Here is a 16,455-nt window from a genome sequence, read left to right on the forward strand (position 1 = left end):
GACCTGAGCTGAAGACAGAGGCTTTAACGCACTGAGCCACCCACGTGCCCCAATTTTTATTTTTATATTAGAATACATTTAATGTATATTTCAGTATATTTGCATTTTACTTCCGTTTATGAATTTTTGTATTTGAAATGTATTAAATAGTCTGTTTTACTGATTTCAAGTACTTAAAATTTGTTACGTGAAATAAATACCAAAACATGCTGAATTTTCACTCCAGTATTTGAATGACTCTTTAGCACTGGAAGCCCTTCCAATCTGCCCCTCGTCTCCATTTCCAGCCTCCCTTGCACTCTGCCTCATCCAGTGATAAATATGTCTATGTTTCCTTTCCCATATAGAACTCACATCTGGCTACCTCTCTTCCTTTGCTTAAGGCCCCTTCTCCTACCCGTGATGTTTACACTGAATAAGCACAACTGGTAGGATAGGCTCTTAGAGCAAATTCATTCTCCACTCCCCCCTCCCTCTGCCTCCCAGCCCTTTAAATGGGTTGGAGGCCCCAGGGAAATGAGGAGAATCTATCTGCAGTAGAGCACATGCTCTGAATATAATTCTCTTTTAATGTGGATCAAAGTGGTGTCAAGTAGGTCTTGACTATGCCTTTGAGATGTCTGTGAATGTAGCATGTCCCTGCAGGAAGGGCATCCCTGTTAGGAAAGGCATCTGTTCCAAGTTACAGGGTGTGCCCAGAGGGAGCCACGTAAAGCCAGGGAGGCTCCACTCCTGGCCCGATGGGTGCTGTCTAGCACTGATCTAATAAAGACACAGAACACGTGGAAGAACCACATTCAATTTTCAGGGTCAGAGTGCTGCTCCGGCACACGTGTGCACATTTGCAAGAGTGCACGTGCACACGCATTCATGCAGCAGGTGCTGCCTAGTTTTGTATGCAAATGAGATCGGAGTGGGGTATAAACAGTACCCTCAAAGTCGTTAACAAAAAACCACCTGGGTGGCCTTTACAATGCAGTCTGCAATTCTCTTCTTTCTGTTCCTTTCCTATTCTGTCTTGTCCTCCTTCCCCACCGCCCCCCCCACCCCCGGCTGGTGCCGACTGAACACTGTAGACTGTTTCTTGCTTCAGTTAATCATGGATGACGTTCTGTCATTCTGAGCACACGGTAGGTAAGGATATGAGCTGCAGCTAAAAGATGGGCAAAAAGTGGGCTTGGAATGTCAACTGAGCCGTAGATGATGACTAGGCGGTTTATTCAGGTCCCTAAATGTGCTTCTACTTTTACTTCTGTTCCTACTGCGGTCAGACCCCATTGCTCTGCACCGCTGGGTTCTGCCCACCAGAGCCCTGGAGCAGAAGGACCCCCTTCTTCTCTCCACCCTGCAGCATGCATTTCACAGGGGCAATGGCTTGTGTCATATTATTTGTATTTCACCAGAATCAGAAACACATGCAAAGCAGGACACTGAGGGTGTAGAGTCCCATTTGTGAGGAATTACTGATCCAGGATCGGTGGTTCAATTATAGAAGTAACCATAACCCAGGAGTAGCAAGTGAGGCCTAGAGCACAGTGGGGTAGAACTTGGGCTTTAAAGACAAACAGACCTGGGGCTGAATCCTCTTGTTGCCACTTACTAGCTTTGTAATCTCTTAACTTCTCCTAGTCTCAATTTCTTCTCCTGTAAAATAACCCCCGCCCCCTAGGAGCACTGTTACATGAGATCACACATGTCAAGGGCAGTGCTGGTATATTATCCAGACACCAAACACGTACCTGGCACAATGGAGGCAACAAAGATGGCAAGACACAGACCTGTCACTTTGATAAGCTTACATCTTAATAAGAAAATCTATGTAAACTTACTATTTTAATATCTCTGTGCTATACTTTCCTCACCTATAACATGTGGACAACAACAATACCTATTCATAACATTAAATGATTCATGTACATAAAGCATTTAGAACAACACTGGCACATAATAGCACTTCAAAAGGTATTTAAGATGTTGGTGGAGAACAGAGTTAATATTTTGCGGAGAGGATTAGGAATTATCCTACAGAGAAAGTGACAGAGACGTGAGCGCAAAGGGTGGGCCTGGTAATGACAGGGCATCCTGGATGGAAGGAATGATTGAGAACAAGGGCACAGAGGTGGGAAGATTAAGGTGAGCTCAAGGAAGAGCCAATCACTCTATTTTGGCTGCAGCAGGAGGTACCCAAGTAGAACCATGGAAGTCCAGGAAGGCTTTTTGAGAATCCTGAAATGCTAAGTGAAAATGTATACCTAACTGGGTAGGCAATATAGAGATCGTAACCTGGACACAGAGAGAGGCACTGGGAAAACTAATGTGTCCATGAAATAAGGGTAATCAGAATTTCCATCAGCGGTGCAAAGGATAAGCTAGAGGCACTTTATTCATTCAACAAATATGTCTTTGTTATGTGGGAGGCAACCTAGGCATTGGGTGTAGAGTGGCGACCAAGGCCAAGTCCTCCTGGAGGTGACAGCATAGTGGGAGAGATGGACAGACAATCACCCGGGTCTATCATTTAAAACAAGGCAGGTTCTGTGGAGGGACCTATAAGAGCTTCGACAAGATAGGTATATAGGACGAGTCAAGGATGCACTCCCTGAAGAAGCAACACATGAGCTGAGATCTGAAGGACGGGAAGCTCACCCAGCTGAAGAATGAGGGAGAAACTGATTTCCACATCAAGGCACTGAGGTGGAGTTCAAGATCAAATTTACCTTACAGAAGGGCCTTTCTGGCATCAATGTGGAGAATTTTTTGGAAAGCAGGCAAGAGCAGAATTTGGTTGGACTAACTGGGAAGCTAGAGCAGAAGTGACAACAAAGGATGATTGTGGGAATCCTTCATGTGGTGATACCGTCACACACACAAAACACAATGACCCTCACAGGCAAAAGAAGCCAGACGTGGAAAAGACCATGTTGTATGACTCCATCTATATGACATTCAAGAACAGAACTTTATATGCATGAACTAATCTGTGGTGATAGACTTTAGAACAGTGGCTATACTGAGGGGTAGGTATTGACTGGGAGAGTCATGGGGGAGGCTTCTGACAACAGACTGGAAATTACTTACATCTTTAGTAGGTAGGTAATTCTACCCACTAATTCACATCTGCTTTGCAGGTGTGCCACAGTAATGAAAAGAAGGTCTGATATATACCATTAAAAAAATACATGCTCAAAGTGTAATGTTAAGGGGGCAAAGTAGGGTAAGAAATTACAATACGTTATCATAACTCTCAAAAAATCAATATAATAATAATTAATTTAAAAATTAAAAGGAAAACATCCAAGATTTTGACATTGGTTATTTGTGGTGGTGGGAATTCAGCAGACTGATGCAAAGAGACAACCTGGGGAGGATTTTCAGAAAGATTGACAATGGATAAGAGATTAACCAACTGCTCTCAGCAGGCTAGGGATACGAATCCCAGTTCTGTTCTTTCCTAAGGGAATGACCTTCAGTAAGTTACATAACCCCTTTACCCCAGTTTCTGTGACATTAAAAAAGGGCTCATAATGAACAATGGTGCCTCCATCCTGGAGTTATCTGGGGGACTAAATAAGGTGACAGGTAAGCACAGCACCATATAGGACAGTGAATCCTCAGTAAGTATCAGTCGTTGCTATTAAAGAAATCTTGGAGGCGGGAGAGAGAAGCTGTTCATGTTTGCACCAACTGCCCCTCTTGTCTGGGGCACTTGTAGGGAGGAAGGTGATGGGGATTTGAGGAGGTGGGTGAAGGTCCAGAACAGCAACTGGGGGAACGTCAAGCTGAGCAGGGAGCATGGCCTGAACATTTCTAGGGTGAAATCTTCCCATCCACTCTGAGCCAGCTAGGACGGCTGGAGCCATTCTGAGTGAGGAACAACAAAGGGTGTCATGATGGGAAGACAAGGAATGGTATTCTGAGTATAAACTGCATAGGGTACGAAAATAAAGAAATGTCATTTTACATGGGATAGTTTAAAGTTGAACATTTTGCGACTATATATAACTGTGAGTGTGATGTATATATAACATGATGTTATTTAAGGAAATGACGAAAAACCCCTATCACCTGCCTTTATATATAGAGACACGTTTCCTCTGTGCATTATCAAATAGTGAATTACTATGACACCACATTCACATGCTATTTGAACATATGAAAAAGAAATTTTTTTAATTAAAAATGCCTATCCCTTCTAGAAACTAGTGGATTCCAAAGCTTCTCAGGTAGATTTCGAGGACATGTAATTGGCATGTGGTCAGTCACTTAGGAAGCGTGACGTGTGCTCACACTCTAGGTATTTGCACCTTTTCCTTCCTTCTCCGGGGGACAGACTGATGATGTTTAATGCTGTCAGTCGGCAGCATCACGTTCACTGGTTAGGCCACAAAGTGTTAAACTGAATTTATTTCAATGAGAGTAAAAAGGAAATTACATATGAAACATAAACCTATTGTGTCATACACAGAAAAACTACAGTGCTGGAATAGGAGGCATAGAATTTTCTTTTCTTTTATATTTTCTTTTATTTTTATAGGAAGCTTCTGAAAATTCAGTATTTTCAAGCCTAATTAGATCTAATATTATACTCTCACCCAGAATGTGAACTGAGAATTTTGTCAACATTTGCAGTCCTGTCTACTGCATTCCAGCTGAAAATTGTCCAATGTGATACAATGCACACAGGGTGTTCTGAAGAGCTATCTCTGAATAATAATGATACTGATAATAATGATACTGATTACCGCTTTTATTAAGACTTCTTTACGTAGCAGGGATTGTGCTGAGCATTTTGGGTACCTTAGCTCACTTACTTCCTACAGCAAACCTATGAAGGAGGTATTTTAGGCATTTTATTATACCCATTTTACTGGTGAGAACAGTAAAGGTCGGACCAGAGTGACCAACAGCTCAGGTTTTCCCAGGACGTGGGACTTTCAGGACTTACCCCAGGAAAGTCCTGAGCAAACTGGATGAGTTTATCTTGCTATAAAAGTGACCTGCTTGACTTTTAAACGTTAGAAAGAAATTTAACCTCTTCTCTTCTTGGTTGATTAGATTTCCCACTTAATGCAAGCCCAGTTCTAGATTATAGTCTATGATAGTTAAATAGAAAAGACATTCGTTGGCAGCATGGTGGAGGGAGGGGAAGGGTCTGGGTTAAAACTGGGCAATATTATGTGACACGATGTAACTGAAAATATCATCTTGCCTCTCTCTGTTCCCAAACCACTGGGCCCGTGAAGCTGAACCTCCCTTTACAACATTTTCAAAGGGCTTGCATGTCACCATAATCTGACATTCAAAGTGAAAACCCACTCACCTTGGGAAGCGGATAGAGATGACACAATGGTTGGCCAGGGTCCTGCTTACAAAACTCCAGGGTATGACACACCACATCAGCATTCATATCTGCGCTAAGCCTGGAGGGAAATGGGACAAAACAAAGGCTATTTAAGATCTCTCGGGCATTAGGAAATAGAGCCTATTTCAAAGGAAGGTAAATCCCCAGAATGGATTCTAGCATGGTGTTTGAGTCCAGCCCCATGTAGCTGCCAGATCACAACCATCTCCTGCCGTGTTGTTCTCTGCTCTATGTAGAAGAAGGTCCTGGGGGTGAAAAGGGGGCATGGACAGCACTGAGCTGTGGTCAGCCTCTCACATGGGCACTGTGATTCTTTTCAGGAGAAGCCACAAATAAAACTGGGAAAGGAAAAACGAACGGGGGTTATAATTTGGTGGAAATAATATTTTAAAGTTTGCTAGGACTTATAGCAAAAAATCATGTGTGATAAAGCCTTAAATACCTAAAATTATTTTTAGGCATAATCCAAATTTCTTTCCCTTTAAAATAAATATATTTCTTTTAGAATAAAATACAATATAGTTGACTTCCCCCCACCCAAGGATGGTGCAAGGAAAGTGTTCTTCAAACATTTTGGTTTATATCTAGTTTGAAGGGGCTAAAACAAACCTTCCATATCCATTTCCTGACACTCCCCAAACTCTTCTTACCAAGAAGAATGAGAACAATGTGCTGCTTCAAACGAAGGAAGAAATAGAGTATCATTTTCCAAGTAAATCACTGATTCAAGCCCAACCCAACCCAAACCAAAACAATGAAAAGCATCCGTAAATATGGGTTGGTCATACCCTAGACTAATCTCAGAAAAACAGATCTAGATTTTCTTCTCAGCTCACATGATCATTTAACTGTCCCCCTTCACCTTTTAGGGGCAGGTTCCCGGCAACTGTGTTTGTACTCCCTATCTCTTGGCCAGTTGATTGGACCTCATTGGATGACATTGGACAAGCAGGATCAGACAGATTCTCTCTTATGGAAATTTAGAATTAGTACTAAAGATTTCAACTTCATTCTGGGCTGTTCCCAGAATAACAGGAGCCATCGTGACTTGGGACTGTAATGTCATCTTCTGCCATGTGGAATAGCAGTTGGAAAGCTAATCTCTAGGATGGGGTAGAGGGGTGAGAACCCAGTATCTGCAGTGAGGAAACCTGGGGAGAATATGCCCCTGTGTCCGGGTGGCTTCCAAATCCTGATGCCATCTCTGTCTGAGGCCTGGCAAGATGGTGTCTTAATTTTTTTGAGCCACTGAGTTAAGAGGGAAAAAGAGAGTCATCTGCTTGGCCCCAGGGCTCCTTCGTGAGAGGTGGAGGGAAAGGTAACTTAAAGTAGAAAAGGAGGCCACATCTTCTAAGTTGTGGGGCAAGCTGTATATGGCAGATAAAGTCTATTAGTAAACTAATGTCTACTAAGGGTCAGTAAATCAGGAGAGGGTAGCTGTTTTCACACATCTGTTCTCAACTTAATGGTTCATTTATTTAACTGATGACTGCTGTCTTTATGGGGGGTATAATATTTAGTGGGCTCAGGAGGGTGATAAATAGGGCTCTGCTTAACCTTTTTTTTTTTTTTTTAACCTACAGCCAATATCCCATCTGTGGTAATCCAGGACCACTCACTAATCATATGATATCCAAGACCTATTCATTTTCTCTGCAAGTAGAGCACAATTTCAAGTAAGTGAACTTGATCACTGGACTGGTCATGGGGTCCCCACAGTCAGAGAGTGAGGCTGATGGTCTCTATGCTGAGGAATAGGAGTAGAGAACTAGGTATGTGGTATTCTTCCCAGAGTCCTCTAAAGTCAGAGCTTCATCATCAAAAGACTGAAAGTGAGAAACAGTCCTTCAGACAAGAATAGAAAATGCTGAGCCTCATAAATTCAGAGAAGCATAGGACCACGAGAATGTACAAGATGCAAAGAAGTGCCAATGTGTGGCAAAGAAGTAGCATGTGTGCTCTTTACCAGCCATGGGACAGAAAGCTCAAGTGACTCATAAAATGTGAAATCCTTAGGAAATCTCCAAATTCTTTTTTTTTTTAAAGATTTTATTTATTTGACAGACAGAGATCACAAGTAGGCAGAGAGGCAGGCAGAGAGAGAGAGAAGGAAGCAGGCTCCCCGCTGAGGGGAGAGCCTGATGCGGGGCTCCATCCCAGGACCCTGGGATCAAGACCTGAGCTGAAGGCAGAGGCTTTAACCCACTGAGCCACCCAGGTGCCCCAGAAATCTCCAAATTCTTAATAACCATTCCCACCCAATATTGTTTTCCTATAGCAGCAAAAAGACCAAAATAGTCACATTTTAGTTCACTTCCTTTTACTACCCTTACTGGTACAGAGGTGTGCAGGAATGAGGCATGTGGTGGGGGAGCAGGGGTGGTGGGGAAGGAGGCGTTAACACATTTGGCAGAGCTAATTAACAAGTTTAATTAGGATCATAGTAGAATGAAGTCAATGAGGATGATCACCATAAATCAAAAGAAGAGAGCAAGGTCAGGGTTAACAGAGAGTGAGAGTAACAGCCTATGGCAGGGAGTAAGGACAGGACCTTCCACACATGAAAGCTCTCAAATTTAGACCTTGACATCACTTTCAAAGAAAGTTTAAATATTAATATATAGTCACAGAAATATACTCACAGCACTGAAAGATCTTCCTCATGCAACTTAATACTTCTATTCCATTTCTGGACCACACCCATAGCACGTTACTAATTTATTAATTTCCCTAAATCTTGTATAGTAGTCCTCCTCTTATCTGTGATTTTGATTTCCATAGTTTCAGTGACAAGTGGTCAACTGTGGTCTGGGGGCTGATGATTCTCCTTCTAACATATTATCTGAAGGTCAAGAATAGCACAAGCACCCCAATATTTGTAGCAGCAATGTCCACAATAGCCAAACTATGGAAGGAACTGAGATACCTTTCAACAGACTAATGGATAACGAAGATGTGGTACATATATACAATGGAATATTACTCAGCCATCAGGATTAATTAAAGGATTAATAACCACCATTTGCATTGACATGGATAGAACTGGAGGGGATTATGCTGAGTGAAATAAGTCAAACAGAGAAAGAAAATTATCATATGGTTTTACTCATATGTGGAACATAAGGAATAGCATGGAGGACCACAGGGGAAGGAAGGAAAAACTGAATGGGAAGAAATCAGAGAGGGAGACAAACCATGAGAGACTGGACTCTAGGAAACAAACTGAGGGTTGCAGAAGGGAAGGGGTGGGGGGGGGAGGGGTAACTGGATGATAGTTCTTTTTTTTTTTTCCAATGATTTTATTTATTTCTTTGTCAGAGAGAGAGCATAAACAGGGGGAGTGGCAGGCAGAGGGAGAAGCAGGCTCCTTGCTCATGGGATCATGACCTGAGCTGAAGGCAGTTGCTTAACTGACTGAGCCACCCAGGCATCCCTGGGTGATGGGTATTAAGGAGGGCCTGTGTTGGGATGAGCACTGGGTGTTATATGCAACTAATGAATTGTTGAACACTACAACAAAAACCTATGCTGGCTAACTGGACATAATGGAAAAAAAAAAGTAGCCTAACTCTAAATCACAATGCCTTGTCATCCAGCTCCCTTTATTTCAACATGTAGGCATTTTGTCATCTCACATCATCACAAGGGTGAGTACAGTGCAATAAATACTTTCAGAGAGAAAGAGAGACAGAGACGATATTTACATAACTTAAATTACAGTGTATTGTTATAATTGTTCTATTTTATTATTTTTGTTAATTATTTCCTATGCCTAATTTATAAATTAAACTTTATCACAAGGATGTATGTATAGCAAAAAATAGTATATATAGTTCAGTACTGTCTGGTTTCAGGCATCCACTGGGGGTCCTTGGAATGTACCCCCCTCTGGATAAGGGGGTACTGCTGTAATTATCTTGTGAATGGCACAGATATTGCTTTGTATTTTGGCTGTCTAAACAATACATTAATTACATTTAAGGTGTACTATGGTATAAACCTTGTTACACATTTTCTTCTAAAAAATGTCCGTAGTTTAGGCCTCTCCTGATCTCTGAGAGTTCCTAGGTTTGGAATACAAGGGCTTAAGATTTAGAGGCAAGCATAAATAAATCCCAGGAAGCAAGGTAAGATGTACAGAAGACAAGCATCAGCCTTGCTATGGCAACAAATGGCACGATGGAAGTCAAAACCAAGTAGAGAAGGTCCTGACACTGACTAAGATTGGCTGCTCCTGGAAGTAGTCCCTCCCTGCACAACCCAGGTTCTTGGAGGAATGCCTGAATGCTCAGGTGTCCCATTTCCCAAAACATCCTGTGGCTTGCCAATGGGCAGGAAATGTAATTGCTGAATAATTAGTTCATGAATCATTGAGAATCGACTGGTATGAAATAATGAGGAGGGATGCCCTCTGGGTTAGGAAACACATTTAATACTGGAAGTCTGAAATTCAGGTAGAACTAAATCATAAGGTTGTCATTTTCAGCATCTATAACAACCCAAAACTATATGGGATTGATTAAAAAAAGTTGTAAGAAAGGGCACACTCTAAGAGAAGAAATGTCTATCAGCAAACAACTAATTTGAGTACTGGAAAATTACTCACAAATCAAACTAATGGTGGACTGAACCATGAAGAGCGATGATTTACTACATTTGTCTTCTTCACATGGCCCAGCCCATACTAATGAGAATTTGTCATCTTAGTACTTTGAGTCATCTCACAGGGAAAAATGTCCTCCCCTCCCCAACACCTACTCAGGGTGTGGTCCTCTTTTGGTGGTTTGCTGGCACCATTCTTCTCTAACACCTTGTGTTCATTTGTTGTCATTTGAGGTGGGGACTGTCCCTTGTACAGTTCACATCTGCAGTACCTAGTATAGTGTCTGTCTGTCCTTTCTGATCCTTGTGCTTAAATGTCTCCTGCACTTGCCACTCTCCATGCAGCTACAGAAGAGCAATGGGTTTCTCAACCAACCGAGACCACAGCCCTTTTGTTCCCAGCACACGTGGCAGCTAATCTCTGGCTCCCCCTTTTGGATATCTGCATGCCCTGCCCTCTTTAGCTTCTGTGATTTTTTCCCACCTACCTTTCTGGTTCCCTGATCTAGGCCCAGCAGAACCTCTCTGGTCAAGCTGACATTTCCCCCAGAGCACTTGGCTTATACTAGGTATATAAGCAGATTCAATGAATAGGCTAACAAGTTTTTCCTTTTCTCATTTAATATGTTCAACCTATTTCTTTGGAGTAGTCTAGTCATAGCTCCTAGCTCATCTGTAGTGATACTTTTGTTCTTTTAAAATAATTAATTAAACAAGCATTTATGGAAGACCTTCAATATATACTGAAGACTCAAATATAGCACCAAGCCCTGAAGATTCAAAGCCTTCTCTTTCTTCCCCTCCTTCTCTCCCTCCCTTCCTCCTTCCCTCCCTCCCTTCCTCTTTCCCTCCTTCCCTCCCTCCCTCCCTCCCTTTCCTTCCTTCCTTCTCTTCCTTCCTTCTTTCCTTCCTTCCTTCCTTCCACATATTCAGCATTTTGCTCTCATAAGGTTTTCAATCTAGTTAGCGACTCAGAAAAGTCCACACTTTTACACAAAGGTGGGGTAAGTGCTGTGCCAGGGGTTTGCATGTGGTCCTAGGAGTGAGTGAGAGAGAGAGAGAGAGAGAGAGAGTGTGTGTGTGTGTGTGTGTGTGTGGTGGTGGTGGTGGTGGCGGCAGTTGACATGTCTGTCTTAGTCTGCAGAGGGTCAAGAAAGCTTCCAGAGGAAGTGACCCTGGAGCTGAGGTCTAAAGAAGTAGAATTTGTCTGGGGTAGGGGTTTCGGATGCATCAAGCAGGGCGAACATCTTATGCAAATGTCCTGAGGCCAAAACATTTGGTGTGTGTGTGGAGAATTACAAGTGGTTTGGAGTATGGAAGGATAAATCTGAAAACGTCCTCAGGGACTGATTTATAAATAGCCCTGTGTATGTCACTAAGGAATCCTGCAAAAGGCATGAAGACTGAAGAATTTCATGTTTGTGTCATATTAGTTTGGCATTTAAAAGATACTGGCCAGCTAGAATGTGGACTGTCAGCTTGCAGGCCAATGGGCAGACCTAGAAGCCTAGAATCCAGTTAGGAGGCAGGGACAGTAATAGAAGTATGAATTAAAAAGAAAGTGTTCCTGCCTTCCAAATACTCACAGTCTGGGGTCATTAGAAATCATTTACCATAACAAAGTGAGGTATATATTGATAGAGGCAGGTGCAGAGCATGACCAAGCACTCATGACCACTGTGGACTGTATGATTTTAAGTTCCTCTTGTCCTTAATATTCTGCCACTCTAGGCTACCTAGCTGTGGGGAATGATGCTTCCAAGACTCTCTGCTTTGAGGCTAATGGCATATAAAAGAGGAATCACATAAGAATATTCATCATATCATTGACAAGAGAGAAAACCAGTGAACAACCCAAAAACCCATCATTGGAAGAGTGAAGGAACAGACTCTTGTAGAGGCACAATATTCTATATGTCAGAGGGAATGAGCTACAGCAACAACACTAGGTTATGTTATGGATGAAACTTAGACATATAAATCTAAGTGGTATGTCCCAGAAGATTATATACATTGTGTTACCCACTTCATAAATTAAAGAAATAACTAAAATATGGTTTAAAGCAATATATATATAATAAATGTAGTAAAATTCTAATTATTTTATGTAATTATATTATCATTAATTATAATGATTAATCATTAAGATATTAATCCAATAATATTTGATTAAGATTAATTTTCTATATTTTATTGACATATTTCTTATATACTAATTATTGATATTGCATATATTTGTATATTACATATATTTATTATATTTATTGTTATTTATAAATATATTACATATATTTATTAGCATAAATAAATATATATAAATTTAACATAATATATATTAACGTAAGTATATATACACATATACGAAAACTACAAAAAAAGAAAGCAAGAGAAAGATGAACATGGAGATTATTATTTGGAAGGAGAAAAGCATGAGAATGACAGAGGAACTGGATTATTAGAGTAAATTATAACTAAGGTCCTAGACTTAGTTTTTTGGGTGGTGGGTTTGGAAGCTAATTACATTATTCAAAGTAACTAAGTAACTAAATAAGAAATGTAAGAAAGCCATGTATGGATCCTTGATGAGAAAATGCCGTGAATAGGAAGGAACATCATTTATCTGATTCAGTCACCTGAGCTCAAAATAGAAAGAAACATAAGAGACAGAAGGAAACAGACTGACGATAATGACATGCATGCGGGAACCTGAGAGGCATGGGCTGGGGCTAGGGAAATGGAGAGGGCCAGGAAACCTTCTCCCAGGAAGGAGAGAGGAGAAGAGCCTAGGAAGAACACAGCCTGGGACCGGAGCTAGAAGAGAAGGGAAAGGCTGGGACTCCTTGGGGAGCTCAGGAGAAAGGGTTAAATGCTTAGGTCCAGACAGTAGGATCTGGTTACTTGCTGGTAAAATTCCTTCTGAGATGCTCTTGAAGAGAAATCGAGCTAGGTGCCACACTGTAATTCAAGGGGAGCCTTTGCCTCGAGTGACAACCGATCTGAGTCAGGTCTGAATGCTCCACTACTAATAAGAACAGGAACACAGCTCAAGCCCTTGTTCAGTGAATAGATCCTGCTGGAAGTGGAACCAGCTGCCTGGCAGCTTTCCTGTTGCCCCCACATCCCAACCATGGACCCAGGTTACTGTGCCAGCATACTCACAGTTTTATGAGGTCTGGTCCAAACATTCTTATCACTAAATAGCAGGTCGTCTTCAAGAACAGCTTTTCTAAGAAGAAATAAAGAAGGGGAAATAGATTATTTTTTATTCTGATGAATTTAACACATGAGTTAAAAATAATCATCTTTACTAGGAACTGATGCTGAATGATTAATTTAGCATTAATTCAAGTGATTAATTATAAGAGTTTAGGAAAAATGTTACAGTTAATGTATTCATTAAAACCTCATTTTAGGATTATGTGAATGCCACTTTGTTTACCGTACATGATAAAGATCACCAGTTTATTATAAAAATACAGTTACATTTTTGGGTTTTATTTTCTTTTGTACAGCAAGGAACATCTGAATGTTGATGAAGTTCTCCTTTGTTGAAATAAAAGAAACAGGACTCACGTTGAAGTAAGCAAGCTGAAATATAGTTTTGTTAAAAATACTCTTCTTTTGTGTTCATTCATGGAAAAAAAGATTGCATTTAGGCTATTTGGTTTTGGGTGTTGGTATTCCAGAGACAGGAGACTGTCAAGGTCCCTGCACTGCTATCTACCCCAGAGAACACACAGAACCCCGACCCCCACCAACACACACACACATTAACAAAGCAATCTCCTTCCTCTCCACTGTAACAGTACAGGGATGCCTTGTGGATTGATCTGCACAATAAAACCTATGAACTCTCTGGACCTGTTTTTCCAGTTTGTGAGTCCACTGTGAAACCCTGGGGATTAGAACCTTAGCACAATTAGGACAGATGGGCTATCCTGGGAAAAGATGGGAATCTCTCCCTGATGAGAATTTATCTTGTCATGCTTAACTCAAACGGGGCTACACACACCTTGCCTGGAGGGCAGGTAGCGAAAGAACAGCATAAATATGGGGAACGCTCACCAGTGGTTCATTTTTACTCAGTAGTAAATAATGTAAATAGTACTTTTGTATTCTGATATATCTATTGATAGGACTTTTTTTTTTTTCCTACAATAAAGCATGAACTTCAAACACACTGTGCTTTTGGAGTAGGAACTTAAAACCATATCCCCACACTGACCTTCCAGAAATGAAAAGAACCATCGGGGGAATACTATGACATGTGATGACAGCAAATTAGATAACTAGAGGAGATGAACAAATTCTGAGGAAGACAGGATGTCAAAACTGACTCAAGAATAAATAGACAATCTGGATAGATGTATAACAGGAGATTGAATTAGTAATCCAACGCTTCCCCCAAAGAAGAGCCCAGAACCAGGTGGCTTCACTGGGGAATGGTACCAAACACTTAGGGAAAGATTTTCTAAATTGATTTTCTCCAAAGAAGATATTTGAATGGCCAATAAGCACACGCTCAACCTCTTTAGATATTCAGGAAATGCAAATCAAAACCACAGAAAGATACCACTTCACACCCACTATGATATGCTGTAATAAACACAACAGATTAGCAGGTACTGATGTGGAGAAATTAGAATCTTCATACACTGCAGGTGGGAACAGAATACAGTGCAGCCAACTTGGTTAATGGCCTTATAGTTCCTCACATGGTTCAACATACAGTTGCCATAAGATCCAACAAGTCCACTTACAGTTATATACTCAAAAGAATAAAAAATATACATCCACACAAAATGTGTACATGAATGTTCATAGTGGCATTCTTTAAAATAGCTGAGAAGTGGAAACAACTCAACCCTAATGTCCATTCACAAATGAATGAATGAACTAAGTGGGTTATATCCATACAATAGAATGTTATTCAGTTACGAAGAGTAATGAAACTCTGCTCCATGCCACAACATGGACAGTAAAACCATTATGCTAAGTGAAAAAGACGTAATTGTATTTATATGAAATATACAGAAGAAGCAAATGCGTGGAGGCAGAAAATAGACTCGTGGTTGCTTGGGTCTCTGGAGGATAGATATTTGAGGTGGCGAAGCTTAGAGGTGCTAGGGTCCTTTTCCATATAATGAAAATGTTCTAAAATTTGTGGTGATGAAAAAGGAGAATTTCAGACCAATATCCCTGATGAATATGGATGCTAAGATTCTCAACAAGATCCTAGCTAATAGGATCCAATAGCACATTAAAAAGATTATCCACCATGACCAGGTGGGATTCATGCCTGGGTTGCAAGGATGGTTCAATATTCGCAAATCAATCAATGTCATAGAACAAATCAATAAGGGAAGAGAGAAGAATCACATGGTCCTCTCAATTGATGCAGAAAAAGCATTTGACAAAATCCAGCAACTGTTCCTGATTAAAATGCTTCAAAGTATAGGGAAAGAGGGAACATTCCTCAACTTCATAAAGTCTATCTATGAAAAACCCACAGCAAATATCATCCTCAATGGGAAAAACCTCACAGCCTTCCTGTTGAGATCAGGAACACGACAAGGATGCCCACTCTCACCACTCTTGTTCAACATAGTATTAGAAGTCCTAGCAACAGCAATCAGACAACAAAGAGAAATAAAAAGTATTCAAATTGTAGAAGAATGAAACTCGACCATTCTCTTACACCACACAAAAAGATAAACTCGAAATGGATAAAAGACCTCGACGCGAGGCAGGAATCCATCAGAATCCTAGAGGAGAACATAGGCAGTAAGCTTTTTGATATCAGCTACAGCAACTTCTTTCAAGATGTGTCTCCAAAGGCAAAGGAAACAAAAGCGAAAATGAATTTTTGGGACTTCATCAAGATCAAAAGCTTCTGCACAGCAAAGGAAACAGTCAACAAAGCAAAGAGGCAACCCGCGGAATGGGAGAAGATATTTGTAAATGACAATACAGACAAAAGGTTGGTATCCAGGATCTATAACGAACTCCTCAAACTCAAGACACACAAAACAGATAATCATGTCAAAAAATGGGCAGAAGACATGAGCAGACACTTCTCCAATGAAGACATACAAATGGCTAACAGACACATGAAAAAATGTTCATCATCACTAGCCATCAGGGAGATTCAAATCAAAACCACACCAGTTAGAATGGCCAAAATTAACAAGACAGTAAATAATGTGTGTTGGAGAGGATGTGGAGGAAAGGGAACCCTCTTACACTGTTGGTGGGAATGCAAGTTGGTACAGCCACTTTGGAAAACAGTGTGGAGATTCCTTAAGAAATTAAAAATGGAGCTTCCCTATGACCCTGCAATTGCACTACTGGGTATTTACCCCAAAGATACAGATGTGGTGAAAAGAAGGGCCATCTGTACCCCAATGTTCATAGAAGCAATGGCCACGGTCACCAAACTGTGGAAAGAACCAAGATGCCCTTCAACGGACAAATGGATAAGGAAGATGGGG

The 16,455-nt window shown here is 41.0% G+C and overlaps 1 protein-coding gene across 1 annotated transcript in view; it reads right to left on the reverse strand.

Annotated features, from left to right (window-relative positions):
- The window catches only part of LOC111147266 (acyloxyacyl hydrolase), a 162,060-nt gene that overhangs the window by 116,501 nt on the left and 29,104 nt on the right, over positions 1–16,455 (reverse strand). Inside the window, exons 3-4 of the mRNA XM_022503203.1 lie at positions 13,124–13,190; positions 5,321–5,420 (exon numbers count right to left, since the gene is read on the reverse strand). Of these exons, the coding sequence (XP_022358911.1) occupies positions 5,321–5,420; positions 13,124–13,190 (167 nt within the window). The remainder of the gene's footprint in view (positions 1–5,320; positions 5,421–13,123; positions 13,191–16,455) is intronic.

The sequence above is a fragment of the Enhydra lutris genome, unplaced genomic scaffold, assembly GCF_002288905.1.
Source record: "Enhydra lutris kenyoni isolate GAN:26980312 unplaced genomic scaffold, ASM228890v2 scaffoldscaffold16, whole genome shotgun sequence".
In the NCBI taxonomy this organism is placed as follows: domain Eukaryota; kingdom Metazoa; phylum Chordata; class Mammalia; order Carnivora; family Mustelidae; genus Enhydra; species Enhydra lutris.